Below are 19,817 nucleotides of genomic sequence, written 5' to 3'. Positions count from 1 at the left end.
AATGAGTAATTATTAGTTTTTCTTACATGAATACAACTTAGATAATTACCTATAACACATAATTACTTTATTGGCCTCTACTCCAAAGAAATACACAACCGTTTTTGGATCGTCTTGCTGCAGTACCAATTTCGTCCAGCTTGGTGGCACTACACACGTCGGGAGTAGACGTGTGTTTTTGCGCATGCGTTATTTAAAAACTCCTGCCACTTCCTGGCCTGTTCGGAAGGAACCATGAGAGTGGGCTCACCAGCAGTTTGACAAGGCTTGTGATGTGATTTAATGCAATGGCTTTTACATATTGCGGATATTAAAGTTAGAGGTAAGTTCGACTTCTGTACATTAACATCTGATCTTTTTGAACAGGGAGGCATTGGTGTTAACCGCAAAGCCGGCTAGCCAGGTTAGCCTTTCCCATTGACGCGCTGTCCCTTATCAAACCTCTAGCTATTAAGTTGAATAGCTTATGTGTTCAACGTGTCAACATGTCTACATGATAGTCATGAGTTATAGCAAAGTTCGGAAGTCTTTAGCATACTTGCTCCACTCATCTTGAAGGTTTTGGAAAATATGCTGTTTTTTTTGTGGAATCCTTCCCCATGTTAGATGTTTGATTCGAGGTGATTCGGGTTAACAGCCAACATTTGATGCAAGAAGTATTGGTCCATGACAGGCAGGCTGACGTTTAACTAAATAGTTTGCTTGCATCTCCCCATCTAATGAAGAAAACTCCTGTTTCGGGACACCGCTGTGGGTTTACAGCACTGGTTTAGGAAGCAGAACAACAGTCATGATCAGTTTATTCGTTCTTTTTATTTGACAGAAGCAACGTGACAGAGAGATCATGGCCTGTGCCATAGTACCGCTTGATGAACAACAGGTGACCGAACCGAGTGTTGTCGGAAAAGACCGAACCTTGCCTGCTCTGGTGAGTCATCTCGCGTGTGTGCGTGTCTGTCTGTGTTTTTATAAGTACCATTTTGACCCCTCGGTTGGGTTAGATCATATAAAGGAGTCTCGGCACCAAAGCAAACACCACAGCCTTCTCTTCTCAACGTAAACTGAGGTCACCCTGTAACCCTGTCTGTAGTAACGTTCGATATATTCCCCTATTAGCATCCTGACCGGAAGGAAGAGCGGTGTTTTGTGCCCTACAAGCCTCCCCCCGAGGATGGCTCACCTGCTCAGGTGGAGGAGTTCCTAGAACATGCAAAGTTCATCACTGAAGACCTGGAGTGGTTGCTGGCTTTACCCCATGACAAGTTTTGGTGCCAGGTACATCTGCTGGGGTTAGAGAAGGGTGTTACTGTGAAATGACAGTATTTCCTTCAATCAGTGATCAATACTTTTGACAACTATTTAAAAAAAGCTCACTTTAAATAATTAAACAAAAAATAAAAAATAACGAGGATTAATTAAAATATTGGGGACATTTCTGAAGAGTAGATGTCAGTCCTTCCTTTGCATCCACGGCAGAATGTGATTTAGTGAAAACCTTCATTTCAGATTCAACCCTTTCTAACCCTTCATTTTACCATTAAAGACAAATGTATTCAGACTAGTGATCCTGTACTTGAACTATGCATAAGCACATTCTCAAATAGCTAAAAATACCCCCCTGTCACCCACCCTCTGTGGGGGGGGGGGGGCTGCAGTTATGTAGCCAAGGTGCGTCTTCATCTGTTACTTAACTGTCTCCCTCCTCCTCCTCCCCCTCCTCCCGCTAGGTCGTGTTCGACGAGACACTGCAGAAGTGTCTGGACTCGTACCTGCGCCACGCCTCCCGTGGCCTGGACCCGGCAGGGCTGCCTTGCTCCCCGGCCGTTGCAGAGGTGCAACGCTGCATTCACCGGGCCGTCTTCATGACCTTCCTCAGGATGGCCACGCACAAGGAGTCTAAGGTGGGCCCCGCCGGCCTCGGCCCTGCGGGCCACGCCCACACCGCTGCCCGGATTCTTTCTTGTTATTTTTGCCATCTTGCATTCGTTGGTCAAGTACAGACGCAGAATTGAATGGGTGTGGCATAAGAATGCCAGCAGTAGACGATTGTTTTGGACCTTCCCAGTATGTCCGACCTGTCGGTGTCTCTGCAATAGAGGACTGGGCTGGCAACCCTCTATTGGAGGAGGGACTCCAGAGACACCCTAACTGTAGTGCTGATGTGTTGGAAGTGTGCTGGTCCATGTAGGGACAGATGGAAGAACCCCCACAATTGGCAACTTTCAATGCAACACCTTGCATATTGATGGTTATGTGTCTGATATTAGGATCAATACACAAGGGTCGGTGGGTATGAAACACAAGGAAATGAGTTGGGCTTTTAAATAAAAAGGGGCATGCAGAGAAAAACAATGGGAGAAAGGCATCAAAGAATTCATGATATGTATAAAATAAATGTGTAGTATGCTTCTGAGCTGGATTGTAAATGATTTTCTGTGATTTTCCATATCTGAAGGGCTGTAGAAGCCTTTCATTTTGGTGTTTAGGTCTCAGAAATAATTGTAAATATTTGATCAGTGAGGCAACTGTTTCTATTTTATTTTTTTTGACCCCAGTTAGTTATGTGATTTGGCAACATATATTGCTTCATCCTCACCCGGGACTCCAAAACAAGCTGCGTCCTTTCTCCGACCAAACCAATGAGTCACTTCCCCGATGTGTCATCAGTATCATCGTTATGTCATCCATTAGTAACCAGCTGCTTCGTTCTGTGTGTGTGTGTGTGTGTGATCTTCTCCCTTCTTCCACTCCCTCTCAGGAGAACTTCCTGACTCCGTCCGTGTTTGGGGAGATCATCTACGAAAACTTTCTGTTTGACATTCCCAAGATCCTGGACCTGTGTGTGCTCTTTGGCAAGGGCAACACCCAGTTGTTGCATAAGATGATAGGTAGGCTGTTGGCCTTGGCCTCTTGACATTTCCACATGAAATATTCCACCCATCTATTACAATTTAAGAAACGGCCCAGTACAAGATGCAGACTGTTGTGTGTAAATGTTAAAGGACCCCAAACTCCGAGGGCCTTCCATAGTGCTCCTTCTAAATGATTGAGAGCAATGTTGTGTTAACACAACCATTTTGATGATTACATGAATACCTTTCTTAATTATTTTTTAGAAAACATCTTCACGCAGCAGCCCGGTTACTACAGTGACCTGGACGAGGCGGTGCCGTCGGTTCTGCAAGTAAGTCCGACCCGACCGGCTGGCCCTGGTCTGACTCAATATGTCGTAGTGTAGCCCGCGTCTTTGAACACGCATCCGCTAGTGAGACGCGGATGTGTCCCTTCGTCCAGACGATGGAGAAAGGCTGAAGCACTGTCACAGGTTTATTTGCGTCCCGAGATGCGTGACGTCTCTCCCTTGATCTCCAGGTGTTCGACACGATCCTGGACAAGTGCGGTCTTCAGTGTGAAGGCGCCGGCGCCATGGAGCCCATGAAGCTCAGTGCCAACGGCCGGCCCACTGCCATGACCATGAGTCAGCAGGTACGCTCCCTGTCTCCGTCTCTGTGTATCTCTGGCGCTATCTCTGTCTCCATCTCTGTCTCTCTCTTTCTGTGTATCTCTGGCTCTCTCTTTCTGTGTATCTCTGTCTCTCTCTTTCTGTGTGTCTCTGCCTCTCTCTTTCTCTGTGTATCTCTACCTCTCTCTTTCTCTGTGTATCTCTGCCTCTCTCTTTCTCTGCGTATCTCTGCCTCTCTCTTTCTGTGTATCTCTGGCTCTGTCTCTCTTTTTCTCTCTCTTTCTCTGTGTATCTCTTGTCTCTCTCTCTTTCCCTTTTTCTCTGTGTATCTCTGCCTCTCTATTTCTCTGTGTATCTCTGGCTCAGTCTCTGTCTCTCTGTTTCTTTCTATTTCTTTGTGTATCTCTGGCTCTGTCTCTCCGTCTGTCCCTTCTTACTTATAAATATATGGCGATGGAAAAGGGCCTAGTGTGAGTGCACCTATTGCCGTTGGGCTTCCCTTAAAGTGAACCTGCACTAGGCTTAGGCTTTGACCATTGAGTCCAATGTATTTCCAATGGTAGAAGGTGCTGGAAGGTTAAGTTGAGATGAGCCGAGGAATGCGACGCAAAGGGCCCAGGGGGCTATAGGCATTAAGGAAGCGACCAGGGAGTGCAGAAAAAGTGGATAATGTTTTTTTGTTATACCTCAAGGCGTCAACAGAGAACAAGGTGTTCTCTCTCTATGTGGATCCCCATTTACAACAAACATTTTTTCGGGGAGATACTTGCTTGTCTGTTTTTCCTTCATTACACAACCCTAACCTCTGGCTATGCTTCAACCCTCACGAAATGGCTTCAGAGACATATCAAGATAAATAATGACTTTGGTGTGATTAGTAAATATTTTGCATTGTGATTAATTGGGTTTTATATTGCTACAATAAAAATTGATTACCAGTAGATTATTACATGGTCGATTTTCAATAATACAGGGACTATAAGCACAGCATTGTGTGCGTAAGCAGACAGTGGGAAGTTATTATGTGCTGAATTTGTTTGTCGGAATTCACCTGACATGTGTCGCCGCATTTTTTTTGTTTTACTTTTAAATAGTTTCACGTGGACTGAGCTTACTCCTCACGATTTAAACCATTTCAATTTCCAACTACTTTCCACACACCCTGGTCGCTTCCTTCATGCCCTCTGCACTCACAGTATCGCAAGAGATCCCGTTGGATATAAAAGCGTCCACCAAACTACGTCTAATCTCTTTAAAATAGAATATATATTCGTGTGTGTGCACCTCAGGACTTGTTAGACCTGGTTCTGTACCTGTGTGACTCAACCACCACCATCCACGCCTTCCTGGACATCTACCCCCCTGCCTGCTCCACCTTCCAGTCCCACAGCTTCCTCAGCAGGTAGGCCGGGACCCCGCCATCACCCCTGACCAATCCATATCAGCCACGACAGAGTCAGTGGAACTCTTCTCTCCTTTTCTCCTCATGGTAATCCAGACTGGTCTCCTTTTATGAGTCTGCTGTTCCGGACATTGAGAAGGCAGTGAGGAAGAGAAACTTTACAGACAAAAGGTGAGCGATGCATGTCTGTCCTCAAATTCAAGAAGGTAAAACGTTATTCACCCACAAAGGAAAATAGTTAAATACGTTAATGGACAGGGAAGAGCCAGTCTTCCAAGGCACCTGACGCAGGTACTTCTCTCATTAATTACTGCTTGACCAGAAGGAAAGATTTTTCGAATACATTTTCTTCATCTTTATATATTATAAAAAAAAAAGGCTTGTTTTTTTCTTTTGCCCATACCCTGATTTTTGTTTTGGAATGAAAATACAAAACCAGCTAAAAACACCTGAATGTTCAAACCCTGCCCAAACGTGAGCACACTCGGGTCAACTCAGGTTGCCTCCATGCCTACCTCATGGTTAGACCATCGGCAGCAAAAGAAACCGGACCTCTCAACACACCAGCAGTCAATTTGACCTGTCTCCAAGGCAGTCCCACAGGCTAAAGTTCAAACTTGAATAATCCCAGATGGTTTTACAAATACAGACCACATTGTACAATACAAAAGTTCAGAACAGACAATCATGCATCACAACTGATCTGAAAAATGTATACAAATGTGAAGTGCAATGGGCCATCTAATGACCACACATGGCCTCTCCCCCTCCCCCTGCCCATCCAGCCTTAAGGAGGACTTGTGGAAGAGGATGTGCCACTCGTGTAAGAGGATGGTGGAGGTGGCCCACCTGCTGCTGCAGCACGCCTGCCTACAGCCCATCCTGGAGGGGTGAGCTCAATACAATAAGTCTGTTATCCTTAGCATGGAGCCCTCTAACATCATGGGCCACAGGTCTTTCTGTGGCGTCTTATCAGCAAGTGGAATATTGTCTCATTGAATAAACGGTTCTAACGCTGTTTGTAAGCATATATCTGTGGCCTACTTTTGTTTTGGAATTGGAATATACAGTTCGATATGGTTTCTATGAGATGTTCAATATCTACTCGGATGATATAAAGTTGTTTATGCATGTCAAATAATATTCCGCCATTGATTGGAGCTTAGGGAATTAGTGGGCCTGAATCTTGTTTGGTGTCATGAGAGAGTTTAGTTTCCCTATGGGACTGTGAACATGGTTTCTGTTTTTCCAGGGGTGACAATATCCAAACATTCGCTGAGGAACTCCTACAACATTTCACGTCATTTCTCCCTGAAAAAAGGTAGGAAGAAAATTCTAGGTGTTGCACAATAAAGAATACATTTTAACATTTTATACATTTTAATGTATGATAAAGAACTTTCAGATCTGTGTGTTTCTAATTGGATAAATTATGAAAAAATCCTAAAACACTTTACTGTTCAATTTTAATAATAAAGTGTGTGTGTTTGTTCCTTCCCAGGTTCCTGTCAGACTATGATGAACAGTTCCCCATAGCCGACGACATCAGTCTACTGCAGCAGGCTCTGCCTCTCATGTAACTATCATCATATTACTATTTAGTCCATTAGCAGAACCTTTTTCAATAGCAGAATGCAAGCATTTAATTAATGAGCAGGTAGGGGTTAGGCTTCTTGTTTTATGATGCTCCACAGGTTTGCTGCAGGTATTGGGGATTGAACCCAGTACCTTTTGGCACACCCTATTTGCTAGAGAAATTACCAAATTATTGAGATATACCAAATCTATTAAACTATTACAAAGACCTTGACAACTAAAAAGGTTGCGTCAGGGCTAGATTGGTTCAGATTAGCAGTGGTTGATTCAATTTTGAGTTCGTTCATTGGTCATCATTTATTGACACAGAATAACAAGTCACATGGCCCCATTTTGAGCCAATCAGATGCATTCATTTGTGTTGTGTGCTGCCACTTTTTAGAATTTGATTACAATTCAAAGTCATGTAAATTAGTTGCCATGTAGTGCCATGTGACTGTGGCTTAAATGGAGGCTGAAATCCCTCTGGAATTTGCATTAGTGTCCTCATCAATGAACATCGTTGTAACAGCAGAACCCTAGAAGTGTTGTCACTCTAAAGTAAATGTATTTATAAAGAACCTTTTAAAAGCAACCAGGGTTGATCCAAGTGATGTTCCGCTTAAATAAAAAAAACAACAAGTTCCAAGTTCAAATACGACCGAAACGATGAGAGAACCGGTGAACAGTCAATCAAAGGCAAAGTGGTACTTTAATGAATCAAACACTAGAGGGGGAAATATGAAGTCTTAACTGGGAATGAATGAAGGGAGGCCAGGAGAGGGCTGACGTGGTCCCACTGAAGGTTTTTGCTTCCGTCCCACCTGACCTCCAGAGACGAGACGCGGACGTCCTACCTGCTCCAGGGGGTGCAGAGTGCCTGGGACAGCGTGGGCCGGAGAAGACCCCAGGGCCACACGCAGACCCACACCCCGCCAGCAGCCCAGGGAGGGGCCGCCGGGGGCCGGGCTGCCGCCCCCCTGGGGCTGAGGGAGTCTGCGGAGGGCTGGGAGACACCCAGGGGAGCTGAAGCCTCGCAGTACATGCCCCATAAAGGAAACAACGTACGTGCTCTCTCCCTGTTAAGTACTGGTTTCCTTGTCTTTAGGAGCTTACTGTAGCGTACCAAGTATTGTTTTCATTGGCTCCCATGGCGTCGCTCTCCTTTTGAATAAAGAATAGGACTCTATGTTTTATAGCCCGCCAGTGTTGAAATGAATCAGTTGGTTGTTCATTTACACAATGTACATGTGAGCAATCTGCGTGTACTGCCACTAGGGGGAGATGTCAGAACTACATTTCTTTAAAACGTTGCGTGACTTATTTTGATTTTTTTTTCTTTCATTCCATCAAGCTGTAAAATGTATTATCATTATTCATCAAAACGTCAATGACTCTTAACACTGAAGCCTAGTCGTGCGTACTTGCGTACCCCGGAGTTTAAGTGTCTGTGTGTGTGTGTGTGTGTGTGTGTGTGTGTGTGTGTGTGTGTGTGTGTGTGTGTTTGTGTGTTTTCCTTTCTGTGTGTGTGTGTAGGGCGCTGCGGGTTCGCTGGGCGCGGGAGAGCTGGAGTCGCTGCTCTCCTCAATCAGAGAGCTGCTGCCCGACCTGGGGGAGGGCTTCCTGCTGGCCTGCCTCCAGGAGTACGACTACAGCTCGGAGCTGGTCATCAACAACATCCTGGAGGACCGTCTGGCGCCCGGCCTGGACCAGCTGGACCGCGCCATGCCCAGGTAACCACCCTGGGGGGCGCCGTCAATAGACAAGATACTGTTTTTAAAGAGGAGGGAAGTTTCACGTTTTTGAATTCAATCGAAGTATACATCATTATTTGTATATGTTATTGTTTTTTTTTCTGAAAATAAGGACATTTAGGCCTGTTGATGACCAAATTAATTCCAAAATGTATTCATGAGAATAGTGAGTATGTCGGAGAACATACTCTCAGAACAATTAAGGATGAATCAAACTGTTATCTTAAATTTACCAGGAAAGGCGAAAGGTTGAGATTGATCATCTCTTTTCCAAGAGAGTCACGACCCAGAGAGGCGGCTGCAGCAGCCTGAACATCTCGGGTTGCTGGGTCCACACCAGCCCCTGAAAGGGAACTGTAGTCCGTGTGTATTGTGGCGATAACGATATGCCAGGGTCTTCCAGTCCGCCAACACAGTACGGCTCATGCAGCTTTAGTGATGGTTCAAAAGGGATGCTTATTAGCTAGCTTTACCTGACGTGAAGCCGCGACTTACGGTCGTACAAGTCACCGAGACAGCGCTTCCCCTTGTGTCCCCAGAGCCCCGAAGGAGGAGCTGCCGCCGGTGCTGAGCGAAAGGTCCAACGTGTTCGACGATGACGAGTTTGACGTGTTCCACAGGGACCAAGTGGACATGTCCCGCATCTGGAAGGGCAGGAGGTGAGTGATGTGTGCGCGTGATTGGCCGACGGCGATCACGACCCCTGCAATAAAGGGTCGATGTTTTCCCGTGGGGAGGACCCGCTGAGACAACCTGGTCCGGACACCAACCTTCTCAGAAAGGTGGCTGTAGAGGTTTCAAATCCACACTGGGTAAACTGGTCCCTCTTTATAATCCCCTTCTGAACGCTGCATCCATCCATGTAACCTTGTAGGACTGCTGAATCCGAGATAAGGTGTCTTGCGCAAGGAAACCTACAGGTCGGCTGTAGGCCGTGGGGATTTATTTGATATGTCTATTTCTCTTCTTCCGCCCTTGGGTATCTAATCGCAATCCACGTGATGCAATAAAGTGAAGTGAGCCTAATAATTCATTAATATTGATAATTTAAGAACACTTTCAATGGAAAACCATCTATTTAAGAGTTGTTTGAAATTTGATTCATGTTATGACATGAACAGGATTTTGCATATGATGCAACACAACTAATTTGTATAGCCTCAAGGTTTTCTTTCATTTGGTCTACTAGAGTCTGAATCCTACACTGTTTCATGTGCCAAGTCATATCAAGACAGGAAACCCTTTGTCTCTGCTGCTTATATCATTGGTTCCACTAATTATTCCTCTCGGTGCACAGTAACTGAGCCCTTTGTTATTAAAGACCACGATGGCATTTCAACTGCAGCCACAACTAATTGGATTTCCCTGAAGTGTTTTGGGGGAAAAGATGTTTAATAATTCAGGCTGTCCAGGGTAAAAAAAAATTATAGATAGCCCACCAAAAACCTTTTGAGAAAACCTCGCTCTCACACGCAGACTCCGAGGGAGCGAGCAGTGGAGCCGCTCGTCCTCTTTTGAAGTTCAGAACCAAACAGGACAAACATAACCGGTCCGTCATTCTTAACCCGTATTGGTGTCCCTCTGTTTATCATGTCCATCAACGCTTTGTGTTTTCTATGCATGTCTGCTTCTTTTGTTGTGATGTTGTTTGGACGGCATGTTGTTGTGGCAGTTTCCTTTAACAGATATTGCGTCTAGGTATGAGATTTCTAAATGCAAAAAGCACAAAACACTTTTAGAACAAATAACCAAGGTTTAAAGCATGCACACATTAGACTCTTCTCTACCAGAGTGAGTTCAGAATACAGGTTTACAGAGCATTTTTATACAGCTTCAGATCCTCCCCACATTGCAGAGGTCATTAATCAAATCAGGTAATGTTTACTCAAGACACAGAGTTGCCTTTGTTCTCATCGAGCAGAAGGGTGCACAAGATGTCCTATCCCTTGTGACCGTTTTACCCAAGTACAAAGGTTTACATCATGATTGATTCTGAGGAAGGCAGGCCGGGTTTTAAAGGGTTTTTAAAGGGTTTTACATTTAGGTGCCACTGAGAAAGGTGGGACAGCTGACCAGAGCACAAGGGTTAACATTTCGATTGACTCTGAGGAAGGTAGGATAGATGACCAGAGCACAAGGGTTAACATTTCGATTGACTCTGAGGAAGGTAGGATAGATGACCAGAGCACAAGGGTTAACATTTTGACGACACCACTCACTCAAACGATGAGGTGGCTGACCCAAGCACAATGGTCAATACGTAGACGACACTGAGGAAGAGCGGGGTGGCAAGACGATACACGGAATGGAAAACAAAGCCTATATGACTAAAAGGCAGCGACATGTGAATTTTTCCATCACAATGTACACAATGAAAGCATAGGACCATAGGTCGGAATCTAACCTGGGGTCGCCGCTGGAAGTTTTGTCTTCTTAACCAATTCCTGTTATAAGAATATAATATAATATAATATTTCAACCCCTTTTATCCCCCCCGGTCCACTCAAGCGTCACCGGCCATTTTCCCGGCCTCCGTGGTTACCCAGACCGTGTAATGAATGACTGGCCCGATTTAAATAAAGAGTTCCTCCTCTGTGATGCTGCAGGAGAGGTGAGAGCGCGCAGCAGGTCCTCAGTGACAAGCAGCACATCGATGCGCAGCGGGATCGCTACCGGGCCTACGAGAACGTGGTGGACGAGGTGATGGTGGAGCCCGGTGCGGTCTACACCCTGGACGGGGACTACGACGACGAGTACGACGACACCTATGACGTCAACCAAGTGGGGGCCAACGACCTGGACGGAGACAGCCTGCTGAGCCGGAGGTAGGGCCCCCCGGGGAGGGGATGGTGGAGCTGGGGGGGGGGGGGGGGGGGGTTGTGTGCAAGAGCAATGGGAACTGCATGGGGTAAGCTTGAGCTATGGGACAGGTGGGGGAGACTGTAGTAGAGAGGGGGCGACTGGGGTTGGAGGGGGACTGGGGAAAGAGGCAGACTGGGGAGACTGGGGGAAGGAGGGAGACTGGGGGAAGGAGGGAGACTGGGGAAAAGAGGGAGACGGGTGAGAGGGGAGACGAGTGAGAGAGGGGGGACTGGGGAAAGGGGGAGACTGGTTGACTGGGGAAGGAGGGAGACTGGTTAGAGAGGGAGGAGGGTGAGAGGGGGAGAGACTGGTGAGAAGGGGGGAGATCGTTTTGAGGCTTCTGAAAAGCGTTTAAGTGAGGCAACCCTCTTACTCCAGCACTGTTCTCCCTCTGCAGGCCTTTCACCCTCCCACTGGTGCTGCGGACCGGAAACAAAGCGCAGTTTGAGCTGGAGGAGGAAGAGGAGGAAGACACGAGGCCTATGGAGGTAACCTACCACAAACGCACACAAAACAATCACTCGTGTCGGCTCCTTCCTACCATGTTCCTTTTTGTTTTTACGAGCGGGCGTTTTTTTTTTTTCTCTCTCTCCTCCTTAACAAAGAACCAGAACCCCAACCAGGCGCCCAGGGACCAGTTCTGCCAGGACCCCGCCCTGCTTAGGGAACGAGCCGAGGCCAGGCGGGCCGCCTTCCACCAGAAGAAAGGGTAAAGCACTGCTACACCTCCCGCCCTCTGCCACGACTCTGCGGTATCGCTCTCTCACCATCTCTCGCTCGCTGGACAGCGAGCGAGAGATGGTGAGAGAGCGATACCGCAGAGTCGTGGTTACGCCATTGTCTTATCTCTTGCTCAAAATGGCGACTTTTCCCATTATGCTTCAAAGGGGACATATTATACCACCAGGTGTTGAGTGTGATTGGCCGTTGAAATTCTGCCTCTCATCACAAGTGGGCGTGTCCACCTAGATATGTGCTGGATAGATCAGTCCACCAGCCTACCCAGTGGACTGTAGCAAACGTTGCCCATCCATCCAGCACACATCTAGGTAAACACGCCCACTTGTGATGTCAGAAGAGGCTGATTTTTCAAAACGGCTTGTAACGGCTAATCACACTCACACCTGATGGTATAGAATTTCCCCTTTTTTTTAAGGTTTAAAAAGAAAAGAAATGATAAGGTGTTATAGGCGAGACAAACTTCCGGAGCCCTCCAAGGTTTGAAGGCCATTCCGGGGGGGCAGGGCTAACTCCTGTAAACAAACCTTCAATGGACGCTTTTCACAGAGGTGTCATCGGAGGACAAACCCAGCTGGGTCTCATAACACTCATTATGGGACTGCTCCTTTCATGCACCAGGATCAGCGCCATAATGAGTGTTATGGGCCACAGCTGTCTGTCTGTCCCAAGGGGACTCCTCTGTGGGAAGGGTCCATTAAGCTTCAATATGCGAGGACAGGTGTGGCACATCAACAGTTAATGAGCAGGTTATGCCTCCAATGGGGCTTGACCATTTGGACGACACTTTGCAATGGGCCGCCTCCAATTCGGAAGTATTGGAGCAGAGAAATGTCAAGGGCAGTAATGGGGTTTTGATCTTTTTTTTTTTATATTAATCGTGAAATGATGTGTCGTTGTGGAGAGACATTGCTGTGATTTGAAACTACCACAGCATTTATTTTGCGAGATTTGGCAAAACAAAGTTTTAATTTGTTACGGTATATTTACATTTATGTGGGATTTTACATACCTCACTCGTCATACACCCCTAGCAGATGTATCTATCTATCTATTTATTTATTGCACTTAACTATATGGCTGGACAACTAAAACGACATGCCTGTCTGTGTTTTGCTCTAACAACTTTTCGTTGTTATTCTGTAACAATGCCAAATATAAAAACTGAACTGAACTGATACACAAAAGAAGAGTATGGCCAACAAAAAAATACCATGATGCAATTTGTTGTTCAAGCCCTATAGCACGCCTTAACCCTTAAGTGGGAGTCGCCTAATGCAAACCGATATACAAGTGGTGTTCAGTTTTGGCGTCCTGTCAATGAAAGTAAAACTCAAATATTCAAACAAATGCAAAAGAGAAAAAAACAGATTCAGACCACCCCCGAGAGAACCCTCCAGGTTTGGAACGGTTCGATCCATGTGTGCAAATCAAGCTGGCATCATGCTGGCATCATTTTTGCAGCAATAATGGCTTCGTTATGGTTCCATGTCGACGCCATGCAAGGGGGTTTACGGACCCATTACGTCCTTATAAACCCTCTGGGCCTGACTTGCGCCTCCCAAAAATGTTAACCTTGTGTTGATGCGACGTAGCTCCAAGGGCTGTGATTGGTCCGCTTCGTAAAACCTGACGCAGAACCAAACCGGGTTCACGCCTGCGTGGTCATTGCATTGCGTCGACGGGGAACCATAACTGAGCCTTTAGGCACACCCAGCTGGCCTTGGTTCTCACCTCCTCCCCGCCTGTCTCTACCGTGTGTCCCAGCTATCGCCCCGAGCCAGCGGGCAGCGTGGTGGGCAAGCCCAAGGGCCAGGGCCAGACCCAGGAGACGGTGCAGGACCGCCGCAAGAAGGAGGCCAGCAAGGGCCGGGGGGCCAACCACAACCGCCGCAACATGGCCGACCGCAAGAGGAACAAGGGCATGATCCCCTCCTGAAACCCCTCCCTCATACGACAGGAAGCACAGTGAACCCCATCCACCCCCTCTCCTCCTCTCCCCTGGGTGGATAGACAGACAGATGGACAGACAAACTGATGGCAGATAGAAAAGTCAGACTCGTGATGGAAGGGTTTTGGGGGAGGTTAAAGATGGAGGGCGATGTAGCCCTGTTGCCTATGGTTCCGACAGCCATGTTTTCTCCAAGTTCAAATCTTCCACCGGTTGAGGTTGTTGGTTAGAAGTTGCCTTCGTTTCTTTTCTTGTTTTGTTTGGCTATCAGGGCAAACCAAGCGGCATAAATTCCAGTTTTTGTTATTAAATCTTAATTTTCATCCCCACATTCTCCCAGTTCAATATCCTTTTTTTTTTAAAGGCCAAAGTGCGGAATGTGTCCGCCAGTGATTTGATTTGTGAAAAAAGCAAGTATTGTCTTTCATTAGATATTCTTCGTTTATTAATATATAGAATGCATTATTCTTATTTAATTTTCTTTACATCATTTACATTGAAAGAACCACATAGGAACATACATTGAAGGGAAGGAGAAGATGCTCTAACTGCATCTGGAAGAACAACCAGACCTCACCTGATTCACTGTGCAGAACAACGTCAGAGCGGGTAAACAAGGTTTTACTACAGCCTCTACGGGAGTACTTTAGGAGGAGCGCTTGTCCACCCTTCATCTTCTCTCATTCACCAATGCCTAGTGTAGGCAGAACTACATTTAGAGTACCTTAGCCGATCTTATCCACACCTCACTCTCTTGTGTGTGTGTGTTTGTGTGCGGGAGTGCACATGCTGAAATTCCCCTCTCAAATGGGAGGGAGAGCTACTTTTCACAAGTTTTTTTTTATGAGCAGAATAGCAAATCTATCGGAGTGTTTTGTTACGGAAAAGCACATTTGTGGTTGCTTTATTTGGAGTTGTCATTAAAACACATAAACTGAGTTCTACAATACTGTCTCTAGATAATATCGGTCAAAAGAACAAGACAATTATACCCAAATCAAGTATACAACCCAGTTTGCGAAACATGCTGGAAGCACCCGATGAGAAGGCAAAATGTTCTTTCTTAAATTCATATATTGATTCCTAACCCGTACCAGCGATGATCGGTATTGGGTTCCCATCCCAGAGGGTGCTCGGTTATAGTCTGTGAGAACGGGGAGATGAAGGAAGATAGGAAGTGTTGAATTCAATTGGAACAAATACATATTCAGCACAAATACGTCTGTATCAAATACATTTGTATTTAATGCAGTGTAACACTTTTCCTTTTTCAAATCTTTCTTTTAGGATGAGCACTGCACAATAAGCTCATCCCTGGGCTTTGGTTTATCGTTTTGGATATGCAGAACCTTAATTATTGTAAATCATACGGTTGTGTTTCCTCTGCTTGGTCGTTCTAGTGAGTTGTCATCAATGTTGCCAATATAATCATATGTTCTGGCTATGGCTGCATGTGATCGGCTACAGAGAGAGCAGTGTAAGTCTGTGCACAGGCGACTAACCAACTATGCCTTGCTGTGTAGTTCGCTGCATGATTCAAGTGTAACCAAATGGTTCTTACAGCATAAGAACACCGTCAAAGACGTCGTCATGAACCACACACTCCAATAGAACCGTGTGACCCTCTACAACGTGGAGAGTTATATCAGGGTAAAGCGGACCCGGGTTTTCCCCAACAACCCATCCTCACAGTTTGTGGGATACAGAATCCTTGGACATTCAATAGATGTAGGCAATGGCCCTGGAACATCCCATATGAATATCTGCTTCCATTGTGGAATAATGTCTGCCTTGATTCTCTGTTCCCATTATAGTCTATTATGCTCCATCTACACAGGGTTAGGAGGGAATGCAATAGTGCCGGTGTAAATGACGGTGTAGTGTTCCGTTTAGTAGTCATTAAAAATCTTTGTTTTGCTGTGTGGGCCCATGCAATATTGACACCCTCAAAAGTTGCATTCCCATGAATTTATAAATTTTGAAAGGGAATTATGAATTTCTCCGGCGCCAGCAGTAAGGTGGGTTTGTTCACAGTCTAACACACACACACACACACACACACACAAAGGTACAGTAAGATGATTTTGTGAAGGAGTACCGTGCCATCCACAACAGTGGTACAGCATTGGACCTTTTTGTTTCCTCTGGTAACATTGAACCTTACTGACTCTTCCTGTGTCTCGCTCCGGGTTACCCTACGCCCGCCCCAAAGTCAGGGGACTGGACAGGGCTAGCTGCAGTGAGCCAAGTGGTCCATTTTGACAAGCACATACTCCTAGCCATGCTCTGGGGTGGGGGGTTGTGGATGGAGGAAGTAGCGGAGGTTTGGGCCCGTGCTGAGGACCGGTGGGGGAGCTGGCGACACCAACTTCCGTCCAACATTAACTCTCTCTGCAGATGTTACCTGAACATAGAAGAGAAGAGCGTCACACAGCGCTAAAGGTATTTTCTACACAGATAGTGATTGTTAAAAGAAAACCATTTCCAATGTATGTGCCGGTCAAACATGTGCTTAACATGCGGTAATGTTTGCCCTCATTGGGAAATTTGCAGTGGTCGCTGAAAGCGTAGAGGATGTTTCGTCACTTTGCCTCACGCACGCACTCACACAGCACATTTCCACAGCACCTCACTGTCGCCAATGTGCCAACGGGTTACTCAAAAGAGACGTGTGGGATTACCCTGTTTCAGCTTGTACACGCCCTGACTTTTGCCCTGCTGGGAGGCAGGTCATTGTGTTTCTCTGCACACCACTGATCCCACGCTATCTCAAACGTGTGGATAAGGGATCAGCGTACCGAGAATGCTGCGTTTGCACAGGGGACAGGTGTGCTGCAGGATCAGCCAGGGGTCCACACAATCTCTGTGGTACTCGTGGCGGCACGGCAGCACCCGCAGACACTACAGGGCACACACATGATAACAAAGCCAGTAAAGTAGTAGCCACAGCAGAAGTAGTGGGCCCTTAGGAAAGCCTTCCCTTTTGTTTAAAGTTATCTCATTGCAGCAAGTGGTAGAAGCAAAAAGCCTAAACAGAAATATCGAAATAAAATGTCTTGTGTGACGGAAGCATGCATTTTTACTAAATGTTGGTAGCCCAAATAAAGGTAATTGTTTTACCTTTTTAAAATGGAGCATTGTATAAATGTTAAATGTTACAATCAACACAATTCACCACTCCCCCTCCAGGCTTTACAAACAGAATAATCGGAGCAGATACGCAGGCTAACCATGTATGGAGCAACGTGTTGGTGAATCACCGTTGGGTCTAAAGACTTTCCTTCCTCTTACACAGACCTGGTTATTGTTGAAGGGCTCCAGGCAGACTGCACAGTTCTCCGCCTCCATTGGTTGGGATGAGTCACACCAGGGCTTGGGCTGGCAGTATGTTTTGGTCTTCAGGGCAGACATTCTCCTCAGTATGTCTTGTTTGGATGACTAGCCAAAGAAAAAATACAATGTTATCACAAGGTCTCAATGGGTGTCGTTCCTCAAAACAAAATACTAAACATCCATTTATTTTATTTAACCTTTGTTTAAGCAGGTTGGTCTCACTGAGATTACAAATCGATTTGGCTTGCTTTAAGTAAAGCAGTAACAAAGATGAGATGTTATAATGGACACGGTTTTAACGTAGTGTGTACCTCCACGTCATCAGTGAGCTGGTTGTCATGGTACTGCCAGCGGGCTTGAACTATGACCCCTGTGCTGAGGACCACAGCCACCATCAGGACAGTGTTCCAAAGCTGCTGCAGGTATTTCTGCCAAACCCAGAACAAATAATACATTTATAGCTAAAAAGTTGATGTAGAAAAAAAACATTTCTCGAAGCTATGTAGCGTTAGGCAAACTCAAATGAACACTCCTAAAAACACATCAACAGGTGTAAGTCAATTTAATTTTCAGGTGCATGCTTGCAATGTACGTGCATTCTGTGAGGGCCTTCCGCCTTGTGCAGGTGTAGTACCTGGACCTGGGAGTTGGTTTCTCCGGTACAGATCACCCCCTGCCACTCTCCGTACAGACCACCTCTCGAACGGCCGCAAGATGACCACAGGGTCAGGGTGGCCCCCTGAACACACAGACACCTGAGGTAACACACTCATTGGAGGCGGCAATGTGGTAGCCAGTAGACTAAAACAACTGGTACCAGAACTGTGTGTTCTAACCGGAAACCGGTTATGCTGGTACAGCGACTCACCAGGTTGTCTTGTAATATAGTCTTGTATGTAATCTTGGCTGTTGCGTGAAGGCCCCTGTACGGAAATCAATTGACTCTGAGTCACTGGGTGTCTGCCGTCTTTCTGCTCATTGGTCAAAAGTAAAAGCCATAGGCCAATGAAATCAACCTATATAAAAGGAACACTAAAGGGACATTTTAAACCAAATATGTTTGTTAGATACAAAAAATGAACAGTCATTATGAATTAATCTCATCTCAAAAGTTTTAAATATTGTGTTGTAGTGTGGTCTTTTCCTTTTTTCATATTTAACCATCTATTATCTGTTTCTGGAAACTTCTCTCTCCAATGGAGGCTAGGCTTGAGGTGTGTGTGCCTTACCTGAGAAGTGCACCAATCAGCTTTGTGACATTCTCTGATGTCTGGATGATGATGATAGGTTTGGACAACACTTGGGACAAATCCATCTGTGAATTCCCAGCACAGGTTTACATCATTCATTCCACAAATACATGAGAACGCTGCCAGCAGGTGACAACGACGGGGTGGTGTCCGTCGAAGGCATTCCACCCATCTCAACATAGTTCTACACATGCTGGGTTTTCCCGCTCGTCATTTACCTCACTGACAGTGTTGTGGTTGAGGGCCAGAATGATGAGTGCAGATGCTCCCAGCACCAAGGCTCGTTTCATCTGGGAAATAAAAAGAATGCTTTTTTTTGGATTTTTGACAAGACAGGATACAGTAAACTTATTATACACTTTTCTTTGGGGGGGCAATTAGGGAAGGTCTCAGTGATCCTCAATTGTTTCATATGACAGCAAATCAAATTGTATAGTGTGGAATAGATATGAACTACAGGTTATAGCAAACAGAGAACAATGCCAAAAGGGTTAAAAATTTACAAAACATGAAAAACTCTTGTCATTTAGCACTGACTTTGTTGACTACTGTATCGGCAAAAGAATCCTGGTTCCCAGTAGAAGATTGTGTCTCCATCTTCAGAGGGACTACTCCAATCCATGGCTCCCTATCCTGAGCAGCAGCAGCTGCCCCTTCAACTTCGGTTACCTGGGATCGCTCATCCTGCACCTAACGACAGCAAATATGAGAGCAGCTTGACAACTGACGACCCCACCAAAACCAGAGTTTAATAAATAAAAAAATCCAACAAATGATTTCTCTCTCCCCCGAATAGAGATCGAATTAGATCCCAAAATCTTCATAGTAGGCTATTCCATATTCGAGGGGCATGTCAATCCATTTGAATGAATGAAGTGACTCACCAATATCAGATCTCCCTCAAGGTCGAGTTGTTTTCCAATAGAGTTGTCATTATTCCCGGGGACTCCGCCCTGGCGAGCCTCCACCAGCTGTCCCTGTAGTACAGCGCTGATTATCGGTCGCTCCTCTGTTACGCAGACCTCCACCACCGCTACCTGTTCACCCGTGACTAACATCTGTATCCAAGAGGAAGTGACCCAAAGGAGAAATCGGACCCAAAAATAGTACCGTGAACAGATCGGAGCCATCGCTGAAGCAGTGTGTAAGAAAGTAAAAAAAAAAAAAATGACATCAATAATTAACGATGTCACCCATCGTTTGCAGGGTGGCTTAGGAAAACAGGATAAAAAAATGTAAACAAGTGAAAACACCTTCCGGACTGGGCAGGAAATGACGCAGTGATACGTACAATATTTGACTGTTATCTTTTTTTCTTCCTGAATAAAATCCTCAACAAATATTTCTGAGACGAATATACATGCTACTTTCTGCTAAACACTTTTCAGGCTTCAATTCAGGATCCACTGCGTTTGCATCTCTGTACCTAAATTAATCCAGTCACTTTTTTTCGATAAGCAGCCCAGCCCGCCTCTCGGGGCGTTCCCAG

The 19,817-nt window shown here is 45.8% G+C and overlaps 2 protein-coding genes across 3 annotated transcripts; one reads left to right on the top strand and one right to left on the bottom strand.

Moving 5' to 3' along the window:
- The first annotated feature begins 209 nt into the window (after positions 1–209).
- On the top strand, positions 210–16,526 carry ascc2 (activating signal cointegrator 1 complex subunit 2). 2 transcript variants are annotated; one of them, XM_079747788.1, is made up of 19 exons: positions 210–322; positions 824–928; positions 1,117–1,275; positions 1,728–1,901; positions 2,759–2,888; positions 3,117–3,184; positions 3,373–3,486; positions 4,753–4,865; positions 4,962–5,036; positions 5,651–5,755; positions 6,118–6,186; positions 6,367–6,441; positions 7,276–7,504; positions 7,977–8,173; positions 8,734–8,853; positions 10,801–11,019; positions 11,454–11,544; positions 11,668–11,765; positions 13,562–16,526. In XM_079747788.1, exons 2-19 carry the CDS (start codon positions 845–847, stop codon positions 13,731–13,733), a joined length of 2,292 nt encoding a protein of 763 aa, XP_079603914.1. In that variant the 5' UTR covers positions 210–322; positions 824–844; the 3' UTR covers positions 13,734–16,526. The 2 variants fall into 2 exon arrangements, with proteins under 2 accessions (XP_079603914.1, XP_079603913.1); XM_079747787.1 differs by having other exon boundaries at positions 11,662–11,765.
- Positions 16,024–19,521, bottom strand: rnf215 (ring finger protein 215). Its single transcript, XM_079747807.1, has 10 exons — positions 19,213–19,521; positions 18,866–19,018; positions 18,547–18,618; positions 18,308–18,393; positions 17,947–18,001; positions 17,713–17,817; positions 17,390–17,506; positions 17,043–17,183; positions 16,544–16,646; positions 16,024–16,149 (listed from the first exon to the last, which is right to left on the bottom strand). The coding sequence occupies exons 1-10, from the start codon at positions 19,456–19,458 to the stop codon at positions 16,127–16,129; spliced, it is 1,101 nt and encodes a 366-aa protein (XP_079603933.1). The 5' UTR covers positions 19,459–19,521; the 3' UTR covers positions 16,024–16,126.
- Positions 19,522–19,817: the final 296 nt, after the last annotated feature.

This window comes from Pollachius pollachius (genome assembly GCF_949987615.1).
Source record: "Pollachius pollachius genome assembly, chromosome: 1".
NCBI lineage: Eukaryota > Metazoa > Chordata > Actinopteri > Gadiformes > Gadidae > Pollachius > Pollachius pollachius.
The sequence above is the reverse complement of the archived record's forward strand: the minus strand, read 5'-3'. Positions and strand labels throughout refer to the sequence as shown.

What these genes read in the sequence shown, in the direction of transcription:
- ascc2 (XM_079747787.1), top strand. Translation starts at nt 845, where the DNA reads ATGGCCTGTGCCATAGTACCGCTTGATGAACAACAGGTGACCGAACCG. An exon ending in TCCCACAGCTTCCTCAGCAG is followed by an intron (nt 4,866 to 4,961) that starts GTAGGCCGGGAC and finishes ATGGTAATCCAG; the next exon opens with ACTGGTCTCCTTTTATGAGT. An exon ending in CTACAGCCCATCCTGGAGGG is followed by an intron (nt 5,756 to 6,117) that starts GTGAGCTCAATA and finishes CTGTTTTTCCAG; the next exon opens with GGGTGACAATATCCAAACAT.
- rnf215 (XM_079747807.1), bottom strand. Translation starts at nt 19,458, where the DNA reads ATGGCTCCGATCTGTTCACGGTACTATTTTTGGGTCCGATTTCTCCTT. An exon ending in ACCACAACACTGTCAGTGAG is followed by an intron (nt 18,394 to 18,546) that starts GTAAATGACGAG and finishes GGGAATTCACAG; the next exon opens with ATGGATTTGTCCCAAGTGTT. An exon ending in CTATATTACAAGACAACCTG is followed by an intron (nt 17,818 to 17,946) that starts GTGAGTCGCTGT and finishes CTGTGTGTTCAG; the next exon opens with GGGGCCACCCTGACCCTGTG.